At 55.7% G+C, this 19269-nt stretch overlaps 1 protein-coding gene across 5 annotated transcripts in view; it reads right to left on the reverse strand.

The window, feature by feature from the left end:
* Nucleotides 1-19269, reverse strand: part of SMOX (spermine oxidase) — a 45487-nt gene that overhangs the window by 18477 nt on the left and 7741 nt on the right. For all 5 annotated transcript variants that reach the window (XR_005836899.1, XM_040638022.1, XM_040638019.1 and 2 more), the window contains exon 2: nt 2969-3202. Coding sequence is in view for 4 of the 5 variants with exons in the window: in XM_040638022.1 (XP_040493956.1) it covers nt 2969-3176 (208 nt within the window). In the remaining variant the exon portion in view is untranslated. The remainder of the gene's footprint in view (nt 1-2968; nt 3203-19269) is intronic.

Genomic DNA, 19269 nt, shown 5'->3' on the forward strand with positions numbered 1-19269 from the left:
CTGTGTCTGGGTCTCAGTCTCCTCTTCTGATGCTGCAGGGACTATGGTACATTGTCTCCTTCCTTGCCGACCTCCCCAGGAAGTTGAAACAATGAAAGAGGAGAGAGGAACATGTTTTTGTGTTTTGTTTTGTTTTGTTTTGTTTTGTTTTGTTTTGTTTTGGAGGGCTGATTCAAGATATCATGTGCAGTTAAGTTTTTTGCCAAGATGGTCACAATAATTCCTCCTATCCTTGTACACATGGCCCTTTGCAACATGACCTTGCCAGTCCTCCCATCAAGAGGTGGGGTCTATTTCCCCAACCCCTTCAATCTGGTCTCGCCTTGTGACTTGCTTTGATTAACACAATGCAGGGAAAGTGATGTCTGTGGCTTCAGAGCCAAGGCCTCAAGAAATCTCATGGCTTCCATGTTCACCCTCTTAGATGTGGGTGACCATGTGACCACCCTGCTGGAGATGTGTGGCCCAGCCAAAAAGCCAGTGCCCATGTGACCACCCTGGAGAGGTTTATCCTGCTGGAGATGTGTGGCCCAGGCAAAAAGCCAGTACCAACCACCAGACAAATGGGTAAGGCTGTCTTAGACAAAACCAGCCCCGATCAAGCCACCAGATGACTGCAGCTGAGTGGGAAATCCCAGGCAAGACCAGCGAGAGAACCACCTAGCTGAGTCTGGCCCAAATTCCTGACCCACAGAATTTTAGCAAATAAATTGGTGCTGTTGTAAGCTGCTACATTTGGGGGTGACTTGTTATGCAGCAATAGCTATCCGATATGTCATAATAGACAACTGTATCACCCCTCACCCCACAAACTGGACATTCTTTTTTGTGTGTGTCTTCCCTCTCCTGGGTTGTTTTTAATTAAACCACCAGTTACTAAAAATAGCCCTGTATATACTATGTACCAAACACAGAGCAAGAGAAAAAGCAATCAACCTCATGCTGGCAGCCAGTGAGACATAATTTCCTCGTGTCTCTGGAGGAGGAGGCAGGAATGCATACGTCCCTTTGTCCAGGAAAAGTGGGCAGACTAGACGGCACAAAAAGCTAAAAACCCAGTGCCCTATCTCCAGGCTTGGGGTTCTTCAAGGGGTCTTGCCTGGTTTGAGCTCCCAAGAGAAGAAGGGGGCCAGCACATTGGGGAGGGCAGGCCAGGGAGCGCCAAACCACACAGCCAGCAGGTAGTGACATCCAAGCACGGGGCACCCTTCCCGGCTCGACACATGGCAAAAGCAGGGATGAGGTGAACAGCCTGAGGCCAGCTGCACGGTCAGCATCCCACCCCTATTCGCCAGGCTCTGCAAGGAGGTGGGGTAAGCAGGCCCCAGTCTAAAGATATCTCCTGCCCTCTCCTACCTGCTCCTCGGCTGCTGTGATCCTTGACACCCCTGCATCCAAGGGCACCAGCACCATCTCCTCATCTGCCCCACAGCATCGCCGGAGCCTCTGGCCCTCAACACCTGCTCAACACCACTGAGACTCACAGCTACCATCTCACACCGAAGCGGGTCCAACTGCAGCCCGGGCGTTCAGCCCTGCGCATCTGCACACACGACATCCACAAATTTGCCCTTCCCTGGATGTGCTCTCCCCACTCCTGGCAGGGTCTGCCTCGATCTTCTTCTCCTACACCACTCCACGCATGTCACCCTCTCCTCCGTCTGCCCACCCAACTCCGCCCATCACCAAGCTCTCCCAGCTCAGGAAGGCTTCCGCCACCAGTGGATGGATGGATGGATGGATGGATGGATGGATGGATGGATGGGGCATCCCCTCAGCTTCCTGCAGCCCCAGGCTTTCGCCTCACTGCCTGTACCATGCACAGCGTAGCTCCACGGTCAGTGACTACTGAGACTGGGCCATGTGTCCTCTCATCGTCTGCTTCGATGTCACACACGGAGTGTCTTATCAAGACACATCTGGAGCTGCCCCTTCCAAAGGCTCCCAGCCAGCCAATCAGATGTCGAGCAAAGAGTCCCAGGGCTTCCCTGCTGGCTGGCCCCAGGTTTACAAGTGCCTTGGATGGCACTTTCATCCTCACTGCCAACACACACTCCCTGTGTGTGCCAGCAGAAGACGGACGCAACCTCATCTACGCCTTCCAGGAAATGCTCTAGAAGAATCAGTGTGTCAAGGTTTCTGAAAGAGGAATGAGCCCCGTGTATGTCCTCAGCCTCTGTTTGTTCTAAGCCTGACCACCCACATTTTTTGAGCCAGGTTCCACATCCATCAAACGTGATGATATCTGCATGGCCTTGCTGCCCGGGGTGGGAACAGACCCAGATACAAAATCCTCTGGAGGGTCAACGTAGCATGTGCTTCGGGCCATCATGCATGGTCCCTACCCACTCAGCCTGTCATTGGACAGACCTCCTGGCTGGGAAGCGCTGACCTCCAGCTGCATTTCAGGCAAGTTCCCCATCCCTTAGGACCCCTGGCAAAATCTGCCCACCCCTGGGGTAAGTCTCTTACCTGGCTCCTTTCTCTAGAGTCTTCATTACTCTGCAACCTAGACAGATTCTCTTCCCAGACCATCCTAAGATCTGCCCATTAGCCACAAATCCCATCCACCTCTATTGCCCTGAGCTCCTATTGCCCCAGGACTAGCTCTCAGCCATGATATATTAATTCACACTCAAGAGGTAATGACTAATAAAAACTCAGAGAATTCCTCTTCTTGTGAAGTAGAAACTGGTCCACCCACTGCCGAGACAATTTGGTCTGGGTGTCCTCTCCTTCCTCAACACTGTGAACTCTAGATCATGTTCCAGAAACGAAGGCCAGAGCCCCACCCTGCCCACCTCAGAGGGTTGCTCAAAGGGCAAAGGAAGCTTCTGGCAAATGCCCAGGCAGCATGCATGATGGAACACTTACCGCCGGGAAAAACCAGAATAATGAGATTTCAGGCAGGGCCAGAGCATTGAAGGACAAAAGATGACCTTGGCCTAGGAGCCCGGGGGACACTCACCAAGTTTCACGCTCTGCACGCGGCCTCCGATGCAGCTGGAAGCCTCAAGCACAGTGACATCCGTGAAGCCCTGCTCCAGAAGTGCTTTGGCTGCAGCCAGGCCAGCCAAGCCAGCGCCGATCACCACCACACGAGGCTGTCCCCTTCTCCGTAGGCCACGACTGAGAGGGTCATCCGCACTGTCGCCACTGGATTCACAACTTTGCATACCGTCCGCACTGGCCTCCTAGGAACCTGAGGGGGGGCAGGGGTGTCACAGCTCACCTGTTCTGCCCTCGCTTCCCACCTGCCCTAAGGGACACCCACGAGCTCTGTCCTCAAGGGGGGAACCTCGAGCCACCATGCTCCTCCTGAGTCCTGGACAAGAGGAGCCATCTCCAAAGGACGTGGCAGGGAGGGGGACAGAGGGAAGGAGAGAGGTGGCAAAGAGGCACTGTGGGCCTCCACAAGCAAGCAGGACTGCTGGGAGCCCACCCTGAGCCCCTGAAACCCATCAATCCCATCCCAAACCTGTTCGGCACTGCCTCTTCCCCGAGCCTGAGACAAGAGCCAGCCAGGAAGGGGATGACCAAAAAGGCCAAAGTCAGGAGAAGCTGTGAACACGGCTGACCCTGAACCAGGCTGCCCCAGCCTAGCTGCTGTGGTACAGCTCACACCAGCCCCGGCTGCTCACACAGACCTCAGGCCTCTTGCACACACAGCGCTGGAGGCTCTACTTTCCCTCCCTTGCGTGGTTCTGCCCTGGCACTCTTTCTCCTTTACCCCTTCTCTTCTCCTCTAGCTTTCTGTTAGTCTTTCACAGCCTGAGCGAAGTGGCAATTTGGTGGGCAGGACACGGTCCCGCCCTCCCCCCAGAAACTGCCACGAGGCCGGTATCGGACAAGCCTCTGCTATTCCGGGTAGGTCTCTGGTTGTTTTCCCCAGCCACCCAGCCCCTCAGCCACCGCAAAGCAGCAAGGAGCCCAGGAAACGGTGGACTGTGAGGACCCAGGGCACCAGAGGCCAGACATCAAATTGACAGTTACACTAAGCCAGCTTGTTCAGAGACGCCAGGCTAGGGAGCCGATGGCTGGGCGGCCAAGGGGGGTCCCTGAATTGCTCCAGTGCTGAGAGAAGCTACCCTTCTATTCCTAGCGAGGGTTTGAAGGTGTCTGTGGGCCATCCCAAGGGGCCACTCAGCTCCAATCCTGTCCCTGTTCCCTCCCTGACGCAAGCAACTTTGATTCCAATTGTCTTTGCTGAGGTTTCAGTGGCTGAAACTCCAGTGTCTAATAGTATCCAGGACCTCACAACAGAGGACAAAGGGTGGGCAGAAGGTGGCTGCTGGGCAGTGGAGAGGACAGGGGACATAAAAAACGGTCTCCCATACCTAATAAAGCTCAGCATAACCCTTCCAGTGATGCAGCAGTCGCGCCCCGAAGAATAAACCCAAGAGAAGCAGGGTATATTCCACCAAATAGACATGCTAAAGAATGTTCATAGCAGCTTTCTTTATAAAAGCCAAAGAACAGAAGCAGCCCAAAGGTCCAGCCACGGGAGAATGGATAAAGGAAGTGTGCTATGTGTAACATTTTTGTACAAGGGAATGTTCTTCAGCAATAAACAGAACCCATTTACTGATACCCTCCAACATTACATTGAACAAAAGAAGCCAGAGACCGAAGAGTGTATATCGTATGACTCCACTTAAGGGGAAGCTCACGAAGAGGTGAGGTGAATCTGTGAGGACAGGAGAGAGATTGGGAGGAAGGGAATGACTGAACAACGTCAGGAGGGAACTCTCCCGGGTGGAAGGGATATGTATCTTGATCTGAATGGTGGCCACACAGTGTACATACAAAGATCCACTGACTTGGACATTTAGGATTGGTGCCATTTGTTATATGTATGTGTGTGTACCTCAATAACTATTCAGATATCCGTTCCTGGCCAGAAAGAGGGGGCTGGTTGCGGGGGGAGGGAGTTTAAGGAGGGGTTGAGAAGGAGAGAGGAAGAGAAGAGAAGAGAAGAGAAGAGAGAAGAGAAGAGAAGAGAAGAGAAGAGAAGAGAAGCAAAGCGAAGCGAAGCTACACACTGGCTTCCTTCTCGCATCTCCTGGTCTGACCACTAAAGCTTCCGTCCCACCTTGAACCGTGCCCTCCGACCTCTCTTTATCATGGGTTTAGCAAAGGGGTCTTTTTCTAAATACACAGAGGCTGCGAAGCTGTTCCTCACGCCTCCAGCACCCACTCCGCCTGCCGCGGCCACACCTGGGCGCCAGGGGTTGGAGGGCCCTGTCCCCTGACTCCTGCCCACGAACTCCCTGCGAACCCCCCAGACCCAGGCCGGCCGCCTCGGCGCCCCCGCGGTTCCCTAGAGGGCCGGAAGGTGGCGCCCGCGGCCCCGCGGAGGCCGAGTTTCCCATGGAGGCCGGGGCTCCCCGTCCCCTTCCAGGACAGCCGGGTCTGGGTCTGGCTCTCTGCCTTTCCTTCCTCCTTCGGGGCTTCTTCGGTCCCCGGCCGCTCCCTGCAGGGAGGTGCTGTCCGCATTCGGGAGCACGGGGTCCAGCGGCCCGTGTCCTCCCCTCCCACCCTGCCCTGGCCCGGGTTCTCCTTCCGGTGGACTCAATTTAGAGGGGAGGGTGTGGCCGCCTGCACCCGGGGGGCAGGGCGACCCGCGGGAGGAAGGGTCGGCGAGGGGACGCGGGCTGGCGTCAGGTTGCTAAACACGCACAGAGTGCTCAGAGCTGCCGCTGCCGCTGATGCTGACGCCACCTGCCCCGCACCCCGGGATGAGACGTGGAGCTGCCGCCCGCCCCGCCCGCGTGCCTCAGTCCCCAGGACTGGGGGTGTGGGGGGGGGGCCTGCCTGCGTCCTGGTCTCCAGGCTCCATCTGCACCCCCCATCCCGCCCAGAGCCACCCTCCAAAACCGTCTCGCTTATACACTAAAGGAGGGGATTGCCGCAGGGGTCTCACGCCTGACTGGTGACGACCCCTTTTTGAAAAGTTCCTGTGGGACCCCAGGTGTGACTGGGGTGAAATGGTGGGGGGGGGAGTCCCCACTCTCCCACAGATCCCCCAATCTCCGTGGGCCACCACGTCTGAAAACCCGGGGTCGAGTTAAGCTGGAAGCTGAAAGAGGGAAAGAATACTTGGGGCGCAGTGCCTTCCCTGCCGGCTACGTGAACTTCCTGGCTACCCTCAGAAGGGGCCAGCTTGTCCTCACTCCTCTGAGATAGTCGAATAGGTCCTATGTGGATATCACAAGATAGACAATATTCTGTAAGAGCCGCAAGTGTGAAAATCACCTGTAAAGTTCTGTAACTAAATTATAAGCAGAGTACCTTTGGGTGGGGGTTCAGAAATGCATGGTGGGAAATGGCAGGTGGGCAGTTTGCCTTTAAGAGGAACAGAGAAAGAACTCCGAGTTCCCACTGTATCAGAGACCTTAAATTCAAACAGACAGCACAGGGGTGGAAGTAGGTAAGCAAGGGCCATGTGGGTCACCTGCACCTCTGATCTTCATAAGGAATCCCACAGTCCAGTTCCCTCCACAGGCCTTGTCCCAGATAGGACTCCCAAGGAGCCAGAAAGGCCCTACACACAGCCCACAGAAGGCAGGGAGATGAGGAGTTCACCCCCCGGCCCCCCATGTCAACCCATGGAGCCAACACACCCTGGGGTCCAAATGGAAAGGGACAGAGAAAACCATGGGCAGGAACACCTACTGTGTGCCAGGCCCTCAGCTAAACCCTGAACTGGACCTTCCAGTGGAGGTCCGGAGTGGAGAGGAGGCAGTGAGAAGCAGCTTGGTTTCTGTTGGTTTGTGGCATCTTTGCCTTTCAGTTTTTTGTTGTTTTCTTTTTTTAATGAGAAAATGGCTTATTGAGGAAGGAGACTCACTTAATGCTCCTCCATGCCTGCCTGTCCTTCTCTCGCCTTGGGGAAATAAATAAATAAATAACATCCGCTCCTTGATCTGTATGCACAGGAGAAACAGAACACCCTGTACTTTTCGAGCAGATAAAGGAGAGAAGAAAAAACTGCTGGCTCAGCCAGGCAGGGAGGAGGAGGAGGAGGAGGGGGGTGGGGGGGGGAGGGAGGCGCAGGGCAACAGACACTTGTCTTCTTGCTCCTGCTTCCATGGCAAAATGAGGGTGGGAGCCTGGAGCTCCCATGTCCCCGGGCAGCCCAAGCCTAGTAGCTTGGAGAAATCAGGCCCAGCCACCTGTGGCATGAGCATCCCACCCTCACTCAAAACGCCCCAGGCCCCACCTCTGCTCTGGCCTGCAAGCCGCCACCTCCCCCTGCTGCCCAGAGCCAAAAGTGCCCTGACTGAGCCTGCCCAGGAAGCCAGTCTGGAAAGGAGGTGACAGCAGGGGGAGAGGAAAGGAACAGAGGGAAGAAAGGCCCTGTCCCTGTGGCAGGGTCACCAAAGAAAGAAGGATGAAGACTAGGAGATCAGGCGACAGGAGGGGCATTAGCCACCAGGCACGTGTCCGTGTCACTGCATCCCCCTCAAATTTACCCTCGCCAAATACCAGAGAGGTGCTGTAGTCCTGGCCTCTGCCTGAGCCCCTCTTGGAAACGCCCAGAACTGAGCTGGGGGCACCAGATATCTCTGTGTGCTTCCCCAACATAGTTAACCCTGCTGGACCCCTACCCATCCCAAGGCTCAAAGCTGAACACATCCTTAGGGGAAGGCCCGCCCTCATCCGTCAGGTCAAGCCATGTCCAGCCCACAGCCAGAATCACGGTGGCCTCTACCCTCCGCTTCCCCACGCACTCGCCTGCCTCCTCCATCAGAACTGTACCCCTAGAGAATTGCGGGGCCTGCCCCAAGTGTCGCCTAGGTCTCTCACTGACCAGGAACATCACCCAGCAAGTCACTGAGCACGAATCATGTCCCAGGCACAAGGAAGGCCTCAGCATGTCAGCCCTTTACCCTCCAGACCTCACTGACCTTTCTGGCTTCAGTTCTCACTCAGACACCGCTGCACGTACACACATACCCCAACTTCACTGAAGTCTGGGGATCCCCCGCACTGCCCACCTGAAGGCCTATAGAGGAGACATCCCTCCCTTACACGTGTCAGAGAAGCTGACTCCGGCTTCTCTTAACATGCACACCCTCGCGCAGGGCACTGGGGCTGGGCAGCAACGTGCCTGCACGGACCCACCCGCAAGGCCCGCTCCACTGATGTTTCCTGAAGCAACAGACACCCTGCAAATGGGAGTTCCTTACACTAGTTGGGCTCTGCGATCACCCCCGCATACACCCACCCTCCCACCCCTGTCGCTCTTCTGTTCCCAAAGCACGGACATCTCACCCCAGGAAATCCTATGCTAGGATTCAGTAATGCAGCCCCACAACCCCTGAGTAGTGTGCGGTCCCAGGCTACACTGGAGACCCCCTCCCCAAGCTGTGGGAGTGAACCGCAAGGAGAGCAGTGGTCCAGCTCAGCGCAGGGCGCCCCTTCCTCCTGGAGTCCGCTTCAGCTCGCCTAGCGGTTGGCAGATCACTTCCTTCCCCCCACAGTGGCCACTGCAACAAAAAGACTGCCACAAAGGGCCAGCTTCCAGGTGCCCCATGCCCTTCCCAAGTCTCCCCTCACAAGAAACAAAAAAACCTTACCATCCTTGGCTCCCCTCTGAACACAGGCTACTCCCAAATGTATCTGCCTCACTGTCCTTTTCTCAAGGTCACCTCATTATGAATGACCCATTTCCCAGAGGAGAACAGTATGGCCAAGACAGTTAGCCCACCTGGCTCACCTCATCTTACCCTTAAGGGTCCAGACTCCACCAGCTAAAACACTTCAAAAGGGCCTACCACTTCGGATCAGTTGGCCTTCTCCCTTCCTATAAGCCCCATGTTTGCTCCTGCAGGGCTCTGGGGGCCACCTGGACCCTCCCCTAACCAACCCTAGGGACTTGCAAGTCTCACCTCCAAACAAATACTCCTAGTGCGCAAGGGCAGTAGCCCTACCTCAGTTTCCCTGGAGGGACCCCTCTCTGCTTCAGATTTCTAACAGAAGGGCGGGGGGAAGCTTGGGGGGCTGGTCCAGGGGAATCTCTTTGGACTGCCTGGCAGGTCTGGGGAGGGATTTGGATTCTCCTGGGCCCCCTAGACAATGCAATTATTCTTCAAATGTAAAAAATGCCCAGAAATCCCAGACCAGCTGCTTTGCACAGCCACCCAGACAAAGGGGCTCTGTGTCTGCACACAAGGCCCCTCCCACTCCTCAACCCCAGGGAGGGGCTGGGCCCAAACTCCTCCCAGCCAGACCCTCCCCACCCCTCCTCACCCTGGCCAGGCAGCCAGGAAGTGAAAGAGGCCCGGCCAGGCCTGGCCAGCCACAGGGGCATGAAGGTGGACAGTGAGATGGTGTAAGCATGGGGACAGGGCAGGGGCAGCCTGGGAGCCCAGTCTCTCCCTTACCAGGTGATCCTAGACTAGTGTCTTCCCTTCTCTGGGTCCCACCTTGCCAATACCTCTGAACTCACCCCAAGGACACAGCATCTGTACCCCCACCTCCTGGACACATTGGTTTAAGCCCCATCTGATGCTTAACTGCCTCCTTCAGTCTTCCAGCTTTCCCATCTGTAAAATGGGCACCGGTACGGCTACGTGGTAGGACAGCTGGGAGGATCACATGAGACAGCACAGGCAAAAGGCGTGGCCAGGGCCGCCTCTGAGAGAGCAGAGAGGGGAAAAGATCCCTGAAGAGACCGGGACAGAGACGGGAGGCCCGGGGGCTTCTCCTGGGGCCCAGGGCTCCATCTCACTTGTAGAAGAACTCCAGTCGGCGTCTGAGCTCAGACCCAGGCCTCAGCCCTAGCCCCAGCCCTAGCATCAGCCGAGACCTTGACCCTGACCTCAGAGTACACCACAGCCCGTTTCACTGACCTCCAACTCTGAGTCAGCCAACATCCTACCCAGTTCTGGAGGGTCGGGCATCAGAGACAATGGTCACCAGCTAACCCCAAGCTCATAAAAGGGAAGGCGTGGGAACCTCATTCCACAGAGCCCACCCACCAGCAGTGTTCTCTGGTTTTCACAGGCCAATGTGGGGACAGTGCTCTGGGGGCCCCATCTTCCTTCCTGGCACTTAAACTTCTCTCCCAACACAATGTCTTTGTTACCCATCTCTCTGCCTCACAACCAGATGTGTAAAGTCCCGGAAAGCACAGCTTTAAAACGTCTTTTTAAGCCTTTTCAGAAGAGAAGCAGAGAGCCCACGCTGGAGAGAGGCAGCCCGAGACGGGGTGTACAGGGGGACAGAGCCAATGGCACAGCCCACACAGGCGATGGTAGGCAGGAGGGGGAGGCATTCCTGGAGAGGTAAGCACTGTGGTCTGGCCTCCACTTCTCTTGAGGCTCTGCAAGGCAGGATAGACCCAGGAGGATTGTTCCAGGACCCCAGCTTATAGGGGCCTATAGAGACAGACTGTGGGGATGACCCAGCCCGGGTGAGAAGCCTGGCTGGGGGTGGAGGAAGGGAAGCAAGCCTGGAAAGAAGCCAGAGAAAAGGTAGAGTCCTTCTGATGGGCATAAAGCTCAGCTGGCCCCCTCAATGACTGGGCAGCCAGAGAAATGGAGGTAGAGATGGGCGAGGGCAGAGCCCAGGACCATATTCCTGCCCCCATAGCCACACTCAAAGAGCTTTGCCCCACACTCCACCCTGGATATCCCACCCTGAGCAAAAGTAAGTAAGTGGTTCATACTCTGACCATAGATCAGGTCAGGGGCTGGTCATGACTGCTTCCAAACAATCAGCAATGAGCCTTTCCCGATCGTGGCCAGCCCGCCAGCTCAGCTTCCGTCTCCGACGCCTGCCCCTCACAGCGCGTGCCCTGGGTTCCCATCCTTGTGCCTGACTGCATGCACACATCCTCTCTGGCCAGGTGGGCAGCCACCTCTCTGCAAGCAGGGCCCACGTCCTTCCCCTCAGATCCCAGAGCTTCCAGATGCAAGCAAACCCCATGGCCCCTCAGCCCAAAGAGAGGTCAGGGGGCTGAGACAATGACTGCCACTCCTGGGTGCTCCTGGAAAAGAGGAAACTGCCCCAGATGGCAGCCTCCACCCCAACCAAGGTAGCCTTGGGAGAGAGAGCCATGAGCCCTTGAGCTCTAGTTTCCCCAGCTGTAAAATGGGAATACTAACACGGCAATAATCCCTATTAGCCAGCCTCCAGGGCCCCCCAGCAAAGTCCTAAGGGCACAGGTCTCACTGTGGCTCCCCTCAGCAGCCCTTAGGATAAGATCCCATGGCCTGGATTTCCTCCCTCTGAGCAGGACCCCACACCCAAACTCTGAATCCCCCTCCAGGAAGTCATCAACCACACAAGTGTAAGAGACCACAGAATCGATCACTGTCCTAGTGACCACACTGTTATGGGACTGCCCTTGGCGACAGCAGACCAGACTGTGGGCAGAGGAGAGCTGAAGGGAGATAGTGCTCACGGTGACTCACTCCTCTGGGAGGAAGTGCTCCTAAAAGGGTGAACTTGAGAGAAAATGAGCCTCAAGGCCAAGTTTCCAGCCCTGTTTGAGGCACCCAAGTCACGGTGGCCCTTGGGGAGCCCCGGAAAGAGACACTTCTGTCCCTCCCTTCTCTGTTCTCTCTCTCTCTCATACACACACACACACACACACACACACACACACAAAATATACTTCCTTATGGTTCACTTATGATCTAGCTTGATAAATAGTTCGCTCATTTGAGGCCACACTAGCACACCATGGTTTTCATACAGGTCCTCCCTGGGATGAGATAGCTTGTTTTTTTTTAATACCAGTGGTTTGAATCTTTACCACTAAAGAGATGCGTGACCTAAGCCTCGGTATCTTCACCAGTAGAATGGGGATAAAGAGTGCCCACCTCACAGGGTTGACTGTGGCAATGCAAAATACTTAGCCCAGAGCCAGGCACATAGCAGCAATAGTTCTTAGATTTGTTTTCCTACAGGCCCAAGTGCATGCTAGTAAGGGTCATGGTGGTGGCCTGGGCCAGGAGACCAAATGTGGTGGGGATAGGGGAAGTTGAACCAGCAGAGAAGTCACAGACCTTCCTGCAAGACGACTTCAGAGCAAGACCTCCAGAGAGAACCACCCCACCCCGCAGTGATACTGCCACAGCCTGATGACAGGGGAAGAACAGAGCATTAGGACAGAAGGGCCACCCCTCTTACTGGGGATGCTTGGACCTCCCAGGCAAGGCGTGTGAGGCTGAAAGTGCAACAAAAGGACAATCCATGTGGGCACCAGCCTCCAAGATGGCAGTCAATGACCCTTGTCTCCAAGTACTTGTCCCCTCCCACACTGACCTGTGTAACCAAGAGGACATCAGCGAGGTGACAGAGCATGACTTCTGAAACTGGGTCAGAAAACACTGTGGCTTCGACCTTGCAGGAGAAGCCAGTCACCCACCACCTTGTGAGGACACTCCAGAAATCCTATCGAGAGGCCCGTGATGCAACAGACTGAGTCTACCAATGGCCAAACCATCTTGCCAAGCTGCGAGTGAACCACCGGGAAGCAGATCCTCCAGCCCCAGTCCAGCCTTCCAGTGAGTGCAGCCCCAGCTGACATCTTGACTCAACCTCCTGAGAGACCTGAAGCCAGGAACACCCACTAGACTGCTCCCACACGTCTCACCCACAGAAACTGGGAGGACAGTAAATAGCTGTTTTAAGCTGCTATAGTTTGGGGTCGTTTGTTACACAGCAATAGGTAACTAACACAGTCAGCAATTCTGTCTCCCCAGAGACCCCCAAGGTAAACCCCCCCCCCCAGGCAGCCTTTCCATTCTACTCAGGATCCCAGTTCCCTTTTTTTTCTGAAATTCAGGGCTGTGTTAGAGTGAAAGAGAGGCTGGCCCAGGCCCTACAACCAACAAGTCCAGGAGATAGGAACTCTCACTAGGCTCGCCTGGAGATTTTTACAAATGACCAATACCCAGCCCCCATGCCGGGTCATTTAACTCAGACCCTTTGGGTGGGACCGAGCATGGTCAGGGCCCTAAATGATATTCACATGTAGCCAAGGCTCAGCACCACCGCTCCCTGCGCGGACTCCAGGCTGGCCCGGAACATCCAGGGTCCACCTGTGCGGAAGCAGGCGGCAGAATAACAGCAAGGCCAAGCAGTGCCCAAGATCCACTCCCTCCCCCAGCTCGGCCGGAGGGTCTCCCCCTCCTCGCCTCCCCTGCGGCCCTGCAATGCCAGCCCCACGCCTCTAGTGCACCTCGGGCCAGACAGTCCAACCTCTGGCATGAGAACTGCTCCCTTAGAGAGGACCCGGCGTGCAGGACAGGGGTTAGCTCTCAGTGACCCTGCGCAAGCCTCTATTTCCCCACCTATCAAACGGTAATGGCCACCACATCTGCTCTGCTCTCTCATGGGTCCTAGGCTCCCCCTCAGATGTCTTCAGAGAGATTTCTATGTTTCGCCCCCCACCCTGAGATGCAGCCCGGCCTGGTGCTGGCTGCATTAGCCCCGGGGGAGAACACAGCAATGGATTAAAGAGAGAAGGTAGGACAGGGATGTGATAACAGCTGTGATGGTGACTGAAGGAGAAGACGGGACAGGAACCGAATGGGGGCAGGGAGAGGAGTCAGAGAAGATTTCCAGGAGAGTCCTGAGAAATGAGCTCTGATGGGGGGGAGGGGCAAAGGCTCAAAGGCGCTGCTTACAAGATCAACGCTCAACACCACTCATCCCCCCTCTCCAGGACGCATCCTCCAAGCTCCAGGCCAGGGAGCCCCCTGGCGCCACGTGGCCACGCTCACCTGACCTTCCTCTGCAGCCACAGCAGCCACCACCTGAGCCACTCTGCGGGCGTGCAGGGCACCCCTCAGCTGCACACCTAAGCTTGCCCCACGGGGGCGCCCAGGAGAAGGAGCAGGACGGTCCCACAGTCCCTCAGCAACAACACAGGCACTGCAGACTCGGCGTGGAGCAGGGTGAAGAGCAGTGAGAAGTCTGGGTGGGTACGGGGCCTGGGGGGGGGAGGGGCAGGGGCAGGGGCGTGGGGGAGGATGTCTTAGCTGCGTCTAAAGCATGGCGGCACGTTCCAGGCCCAGGCTGTAGCCAGTGGGGAAGCCGCTGGAGAGAAGTACCAACCAGGCAGGAGAGAAAACGGGACCTGAGGGGAGAGGGGTGAAAATGGGGGCAGGAGGAAGCAGGGGCCAGATTTTCATTCATTCATTCAAAAATGTTTTGTCCTCACACCCATGAGGAGGGCTACTATCAATAATAAATAACAAGGGCGGGGCACGATGAACAGAAACCGGCACCCTTGTGCGCTGTTGGCAGAAATGTGAAATGGTATGGCTGCCGTGGAAGATGGTGCGGCAGTTCCTTTAAAAATTAAATAAAAATTAAATAGAGGGGCGCCTGGGTGGCTCCGTTGGTTAAGCGGCCGACTCTTGGTTTGGGTCCTGAGATGGAGCCCGGTGTCAGGCTCTGCACCCAGTGCACAGAGTCTGCTTGGGGTTCTCTCCCTCTCCCTCTGCCCCAACCCCCCTCACCTTCAAATGAATGAGTGTAAAACTTAAATATAAAGTTATCATCTGACCCAGCAGTTCCACTCATGGGTATATATGTGAAAGAATTGAAAGCAGGGTCTTAAAGACATAGTTGGACACCCACATCCATAGAAACGCTACCCAAAATAGCCAAAAGGTGAAAGCCGGCTAAGTGTCCTTTGGCAGATGGATAAACAAGATGCAGTAGACACATACAATGGAGTAGTACTCAGCCTTAAAGAGGAAGGACATTCTGGCACCTGCTAAAACATGGATGCTCCTTGAGGACATTATGCGAACTGAAATAAGCCAGTCGCAATAGGACAATCACCGTATGATTCCGCTTATGTGAGGGACCAAGAGTGGTCAAATCCATAGACACAGAAAGTAGAGTGGTGGCTGCCAGGGGCCGGGAGAGGGGGATATGGGGAGTTAGTGCTAATGGATTCGAATAGTTCCAGTTTTGAAAGATGAAGAAAAGTTCTGGAGCTGGACGGGGAGCTTGGAGCAGAGCAACGTGAATGTCCTCAATACCACTGAACTATATACTTAGAAATGGGTAAGATGGTAAATTTAATGTTATGTATCTTTTACCACAATAGAAACGGTAAAGACAATGGGGCGCCCGGGTGGCTCGGTCGTTACGCGTCTGCCTGCCTTCAGCCCAGGGCGTGATCCCAGGGTCCTGGGATCGAGCCCCGCATCGGGCTCCTCCGCTGGGAGCCTGCTTCTTCCTCTCCCATTCCCCCTGCTTGTGTTCCGTCTCTCTGGCTGTCTCTCTCTCTGTCAAATAAATAAATAAAAATCTTAAAAAAAAGAAAAGAAAAGAAAAGAAACAGTAAGGACAACTACAGCAACAAAAATGTTTAGCGCGTGCTACTCTGTGGCAAGTACTCGGGATGCAGCCAGAAGCCTCCACCACCACCAACCCCCCCAGAGGATCTAACAGGTCAGGAGTGACAAGTGCCGGCACACAAAAGCAGGGTGAGGGGAGAGGCGGCTGCTCTGTGTGGGGAAGTCGGCCGTCTGGCTGATAAGGTGACACTGGAGCAAAGGAAGTGACAGGCAGGAGGGGAGCAGAGGATGAGAGTGCTGTGGTGACCTCCTGGGGACTTGCTGACTGACAGGATGTGGGGGTGAGGGCGAGGGCAGGATCGGGATGACTTGGGTGACCAGTCATGACCCCTTCAACCCCAGCAAGTTCTGTGAGAACTGGCCATCCCCTCTGGCCTTCACGACAAGCCTGTGGGGAGGAAGGACGAGAAACTGAGACTAAAGAACTTGGTTCAGGATCCTCAGGCAGGAGGGGGGACCCCCGGGGCTATCCCAGCTCCCAGCAGCCCCTGACCGGGGTGAGCGCCCCGCACGCGGAGATCCACCCATTCTGCGGATGGGGCCCAGAGGCGGGAGCTGGCTTCCCTGCGGGGCTTCTCCCCTCTCCCTGCCAGGAGCCACGGCAGCCTCAGTTCTGGGGTGAAGGAGGACAGCCCAGTCAGCACTTTCCACTGACTCTTTCAAAACCACTGACAAGAACCGAGGCTGGGAGACAAACTCAGCCCGGGCACAGTTCCCCCCGGCCCCTCGTGACTGCACAAAGCCCGTCTGTGCTTGGGCTCCAAGCCCCGGGAGGACGGAGGTCTCCTGCAAACCCATCCTCTCTCCTGAGCCACGGGGTCCCCGCTCTGCCTCGCCCGGGACACCCTGGCCACAAAGAGGCACCACAGCCCGGACGGCAGAGCAGGGCTGCCCACAGTTGGCCAGGTCCCAGCCGTGTTTGTGGGGGCCTGAAATGCTTAGCAGGACTCCGTCCCCGCTCCCCACGCTGTAAACTCTTTTCTGGCAAAGCTCCCTCTCCTGTGGCCCCCACTCACCAGAGTTTATCACAGGGCAAAGGTAGCATGCAGGATCCCGAGATGAAAAAAAAACAGAAAACATCCTCAAAAAACCCAGCCACCAGATACACTCCATAGCAAACTTGTATCCCTAAGCCCTTTGTGGGCCAGGCCCCACGCTGGGGACTTGCCCTTCACTGACTCTTTTAATACGACGCCCTGCCACCCATTTTACAGATGAGGAAACAGGCTCAGAAAGGTTCACAGATGGGAAGGAGGCCACCTGGGTAGAGCGAGGGGCAGAGCGGGGCTTGACAACACTGAGCTCATCTGTTTCTACCCAATGCTGGCTGGGTTCTCAGGCTCCCACTCAGCCTCCCCAGGCAGCAGGCCTGAGGACTGCCCTCGGCTTGGCCCTTCTCCTGTCTTACCCTCCCCACAGACTGACACTGAGCACATTGTGCCAGCACTCGGGGCTGGCAGGAGGTATCCCCGAGCCTGGCGGCTCAGCCCAGCTGCACTGCCAAAACCTGGGGCTGCCACTGGGAGGCCACCTGCCTCCCAGCCAAGGCGCTGGTGGGGCGTGCTGCACACCACCCTAGCCTCCCTGCCCCATGAGGGCTGGCTTAAGGCTTGCCAGGCACTACGCTGCACCAGGCCACAGCCCTTTGCCCTTGGTTTTGTCCTCCGTAAACAGGGACAGAAACAGGGGTCTAATCGCTTTTGCCTGCGCAAAAGAAAACTCTAGGAGCAACTCACTCATACTTCCCTCAAGATATTCACGTCCTTTCTCACCAGCCCAAGACAATCCCCCTCCTGGTAACTTCAGAGCGGTTTAACTGTGCTCTCCTAACGAGTCCTAACACACGATCACCCAATAAAGGGCTCTCCATAAAGTTCAACCCTGAAGCAGAAACCCCCCCACCCCTGCCCCAGCAAGAGCTGGAACCCAGGTCTGGAAAGCCGATAGTGTTCATTTCAAAATGCACATGTGGGCCCTGAGCCCATGATTTAATCCATAAAACACCTACAGAGTTAAGACGCTGAGTTTGGACAATAAACATATTCTTCAAGTCCTTTTGTTGAGTTCAAAGACAGACTTAATAACTCACCAGCTTTTGAAATCAAGAAACATCTGTTCTTATAAATTCTGTCATCATCATTAGGACTACTTTTGCTGAGCACATGTGAGGTACGGGGATTTCCCGTGGAATAGAGTTGATGCTCACATCATTATCCCCATTCTACAGAGGGGAAAACTGAGGTTCAGAGAGCTTCCACAACCTGCTGTCTGGCATAACGCGCTCCAGAATTCACTTAGTAAGATCTTAACACTCAGGCTCTACTCTTTTGTAAAACGGAGGAACGAGTCAAGTTCGTTCTTTTCTTGAGTTACCTTTCCAGATTAACTCAAAAGTTAATCGTACACATTAATTGTGTATGATTTTTTAATTTTCTGAAATACGAAAAAAGAGTAAAAGGGATCTCTGTGTTTCACATTTAAAAGCCTCATTTAAAAATCTTTCCTAAGCATGTCTGCGCATTGGTGATCCTGAGTGTCTCCTGCTTGAGTCATCTTAAAATCTAGCTGACTTGAGGTCTCGTTTTCGGCCAGTCGGAAGGAAGGACCCGTCAGCCCCTCCTCCCTGGGGTCTGGAGTTTGGGGGGTTGGGCTGGGCTGGCTTGGGCAGGAGGTCTGGCTGTGGGTAGGGAGGCATGGTTGCAGGTTTGGGGACAGGCTCTGTGGGGGCTGGGAGGGAAAGAAAGGGTATCAGACCAGATGTCCGAGAACCCGGCTTTGAGATCCAGTCATACCATTTGCTGGCACTGCCAGTGTCTCCATCTGCGAAATGGGGTAATAGCTCATGTCAGGTGGGGCCGTGTGGAGAGGACAGGGGCTATGGGTCTGCCAGGGCCTGGCCCAAAGTTGGCAGAGGGTGGCTGGGTTCTTTCTTCTGTGTCCTAATAAATTACAAATCATTTCCAAGTGCTTCTTCCTGTGGTCTTAAATTACACCTTCCTGAACATTCTCCCCCAAGAAGCAACTAGAGGATAAAGGCATCTGGAGTGAGGGGGCAGGGGTCCTCCACGCCCCCTGGAGCCAGGCCTGCCCTGCTCTGGCTGGAACCCAAATGCATTTCTTCATCTTCCGTCCTCTCAGCCTCTGATGTAGAGAGAGCAGGAAAAGCCCTGGTGCCCGCCTGTTTGAGGAGGAAGGAGCCGGGGCGAAGGAGGACAAGAGCCTGGCGCTGGGCTGGGTGCGGAACTCCCAGGGCACCCTCTGCCAGGGGCCTCCCCGAGCGCCTTCGTCACCGCGGCCGCCCCAGCACGCCATCACAGCCACTTCTCCTGGGTCACTGTTGGACCGGCCACACCCCAGCTTCTCCACCTGAACTTAGAACAAAGAGCCCTCACACCCAGAGGAAATGAGGTGTGGCAAGGGGGGAAGCGGGGTAGCCTCCCTGACAGTTCCCGCAGGCCCCGGGGGAGCAGAAAGGGACAGGCAGGGAGCAGGGACCCTGGCACTCCCCCACTGCCTCCCCTCCCCCTCCCGCACTGGCAACACCCCTTCCAGGAAGGCGACAGGGGGAGATTCTTAACCTTTAGGGAAAATGACTCAGAGCTCTGAGATTCTGAGCAGAAGGGTCATATAAGCAACCTGTCCCCTCCCCGTGCTTTGAGCCAGGAAGGGGCACAGCTATTCTGTGAGGAAGCCCAATGTGTATTTTAAGGGGGCGGGGGTCCTGCACCGCCACCCCACCATCTCGGCACACCCAGGCCATGTTTCGCACTAAAGCGTCATTCTGATCAAACCACCACCCTGTTCAAAGACCTCCGATGGCTCCCCAAAGCAGGCCCCTGCCACCGTCCCCCTGCCCTTGGCACCCCACCCCTGCCACCTTCCCCCTGCCCTCGGCACCCCATCTCCTGAGTGCACCCACTGGACCTTCTGACTC

Source organism: Ursus maritimus, unplaced genomic scaffold (genome assembly GCF_017311325.1).
Source record: "Ursus maritimus isolate PB19 unplaced genomic scaffold, ASM1731132v1 scaffold_22, whole genome shotgun sequence".
Classification (NCBI taxonomy): Eukaryota; Metazoa; Chordata; class Mammalia; order Carnivora; family Ursidae; genus Ursus; species Ursus maritimus.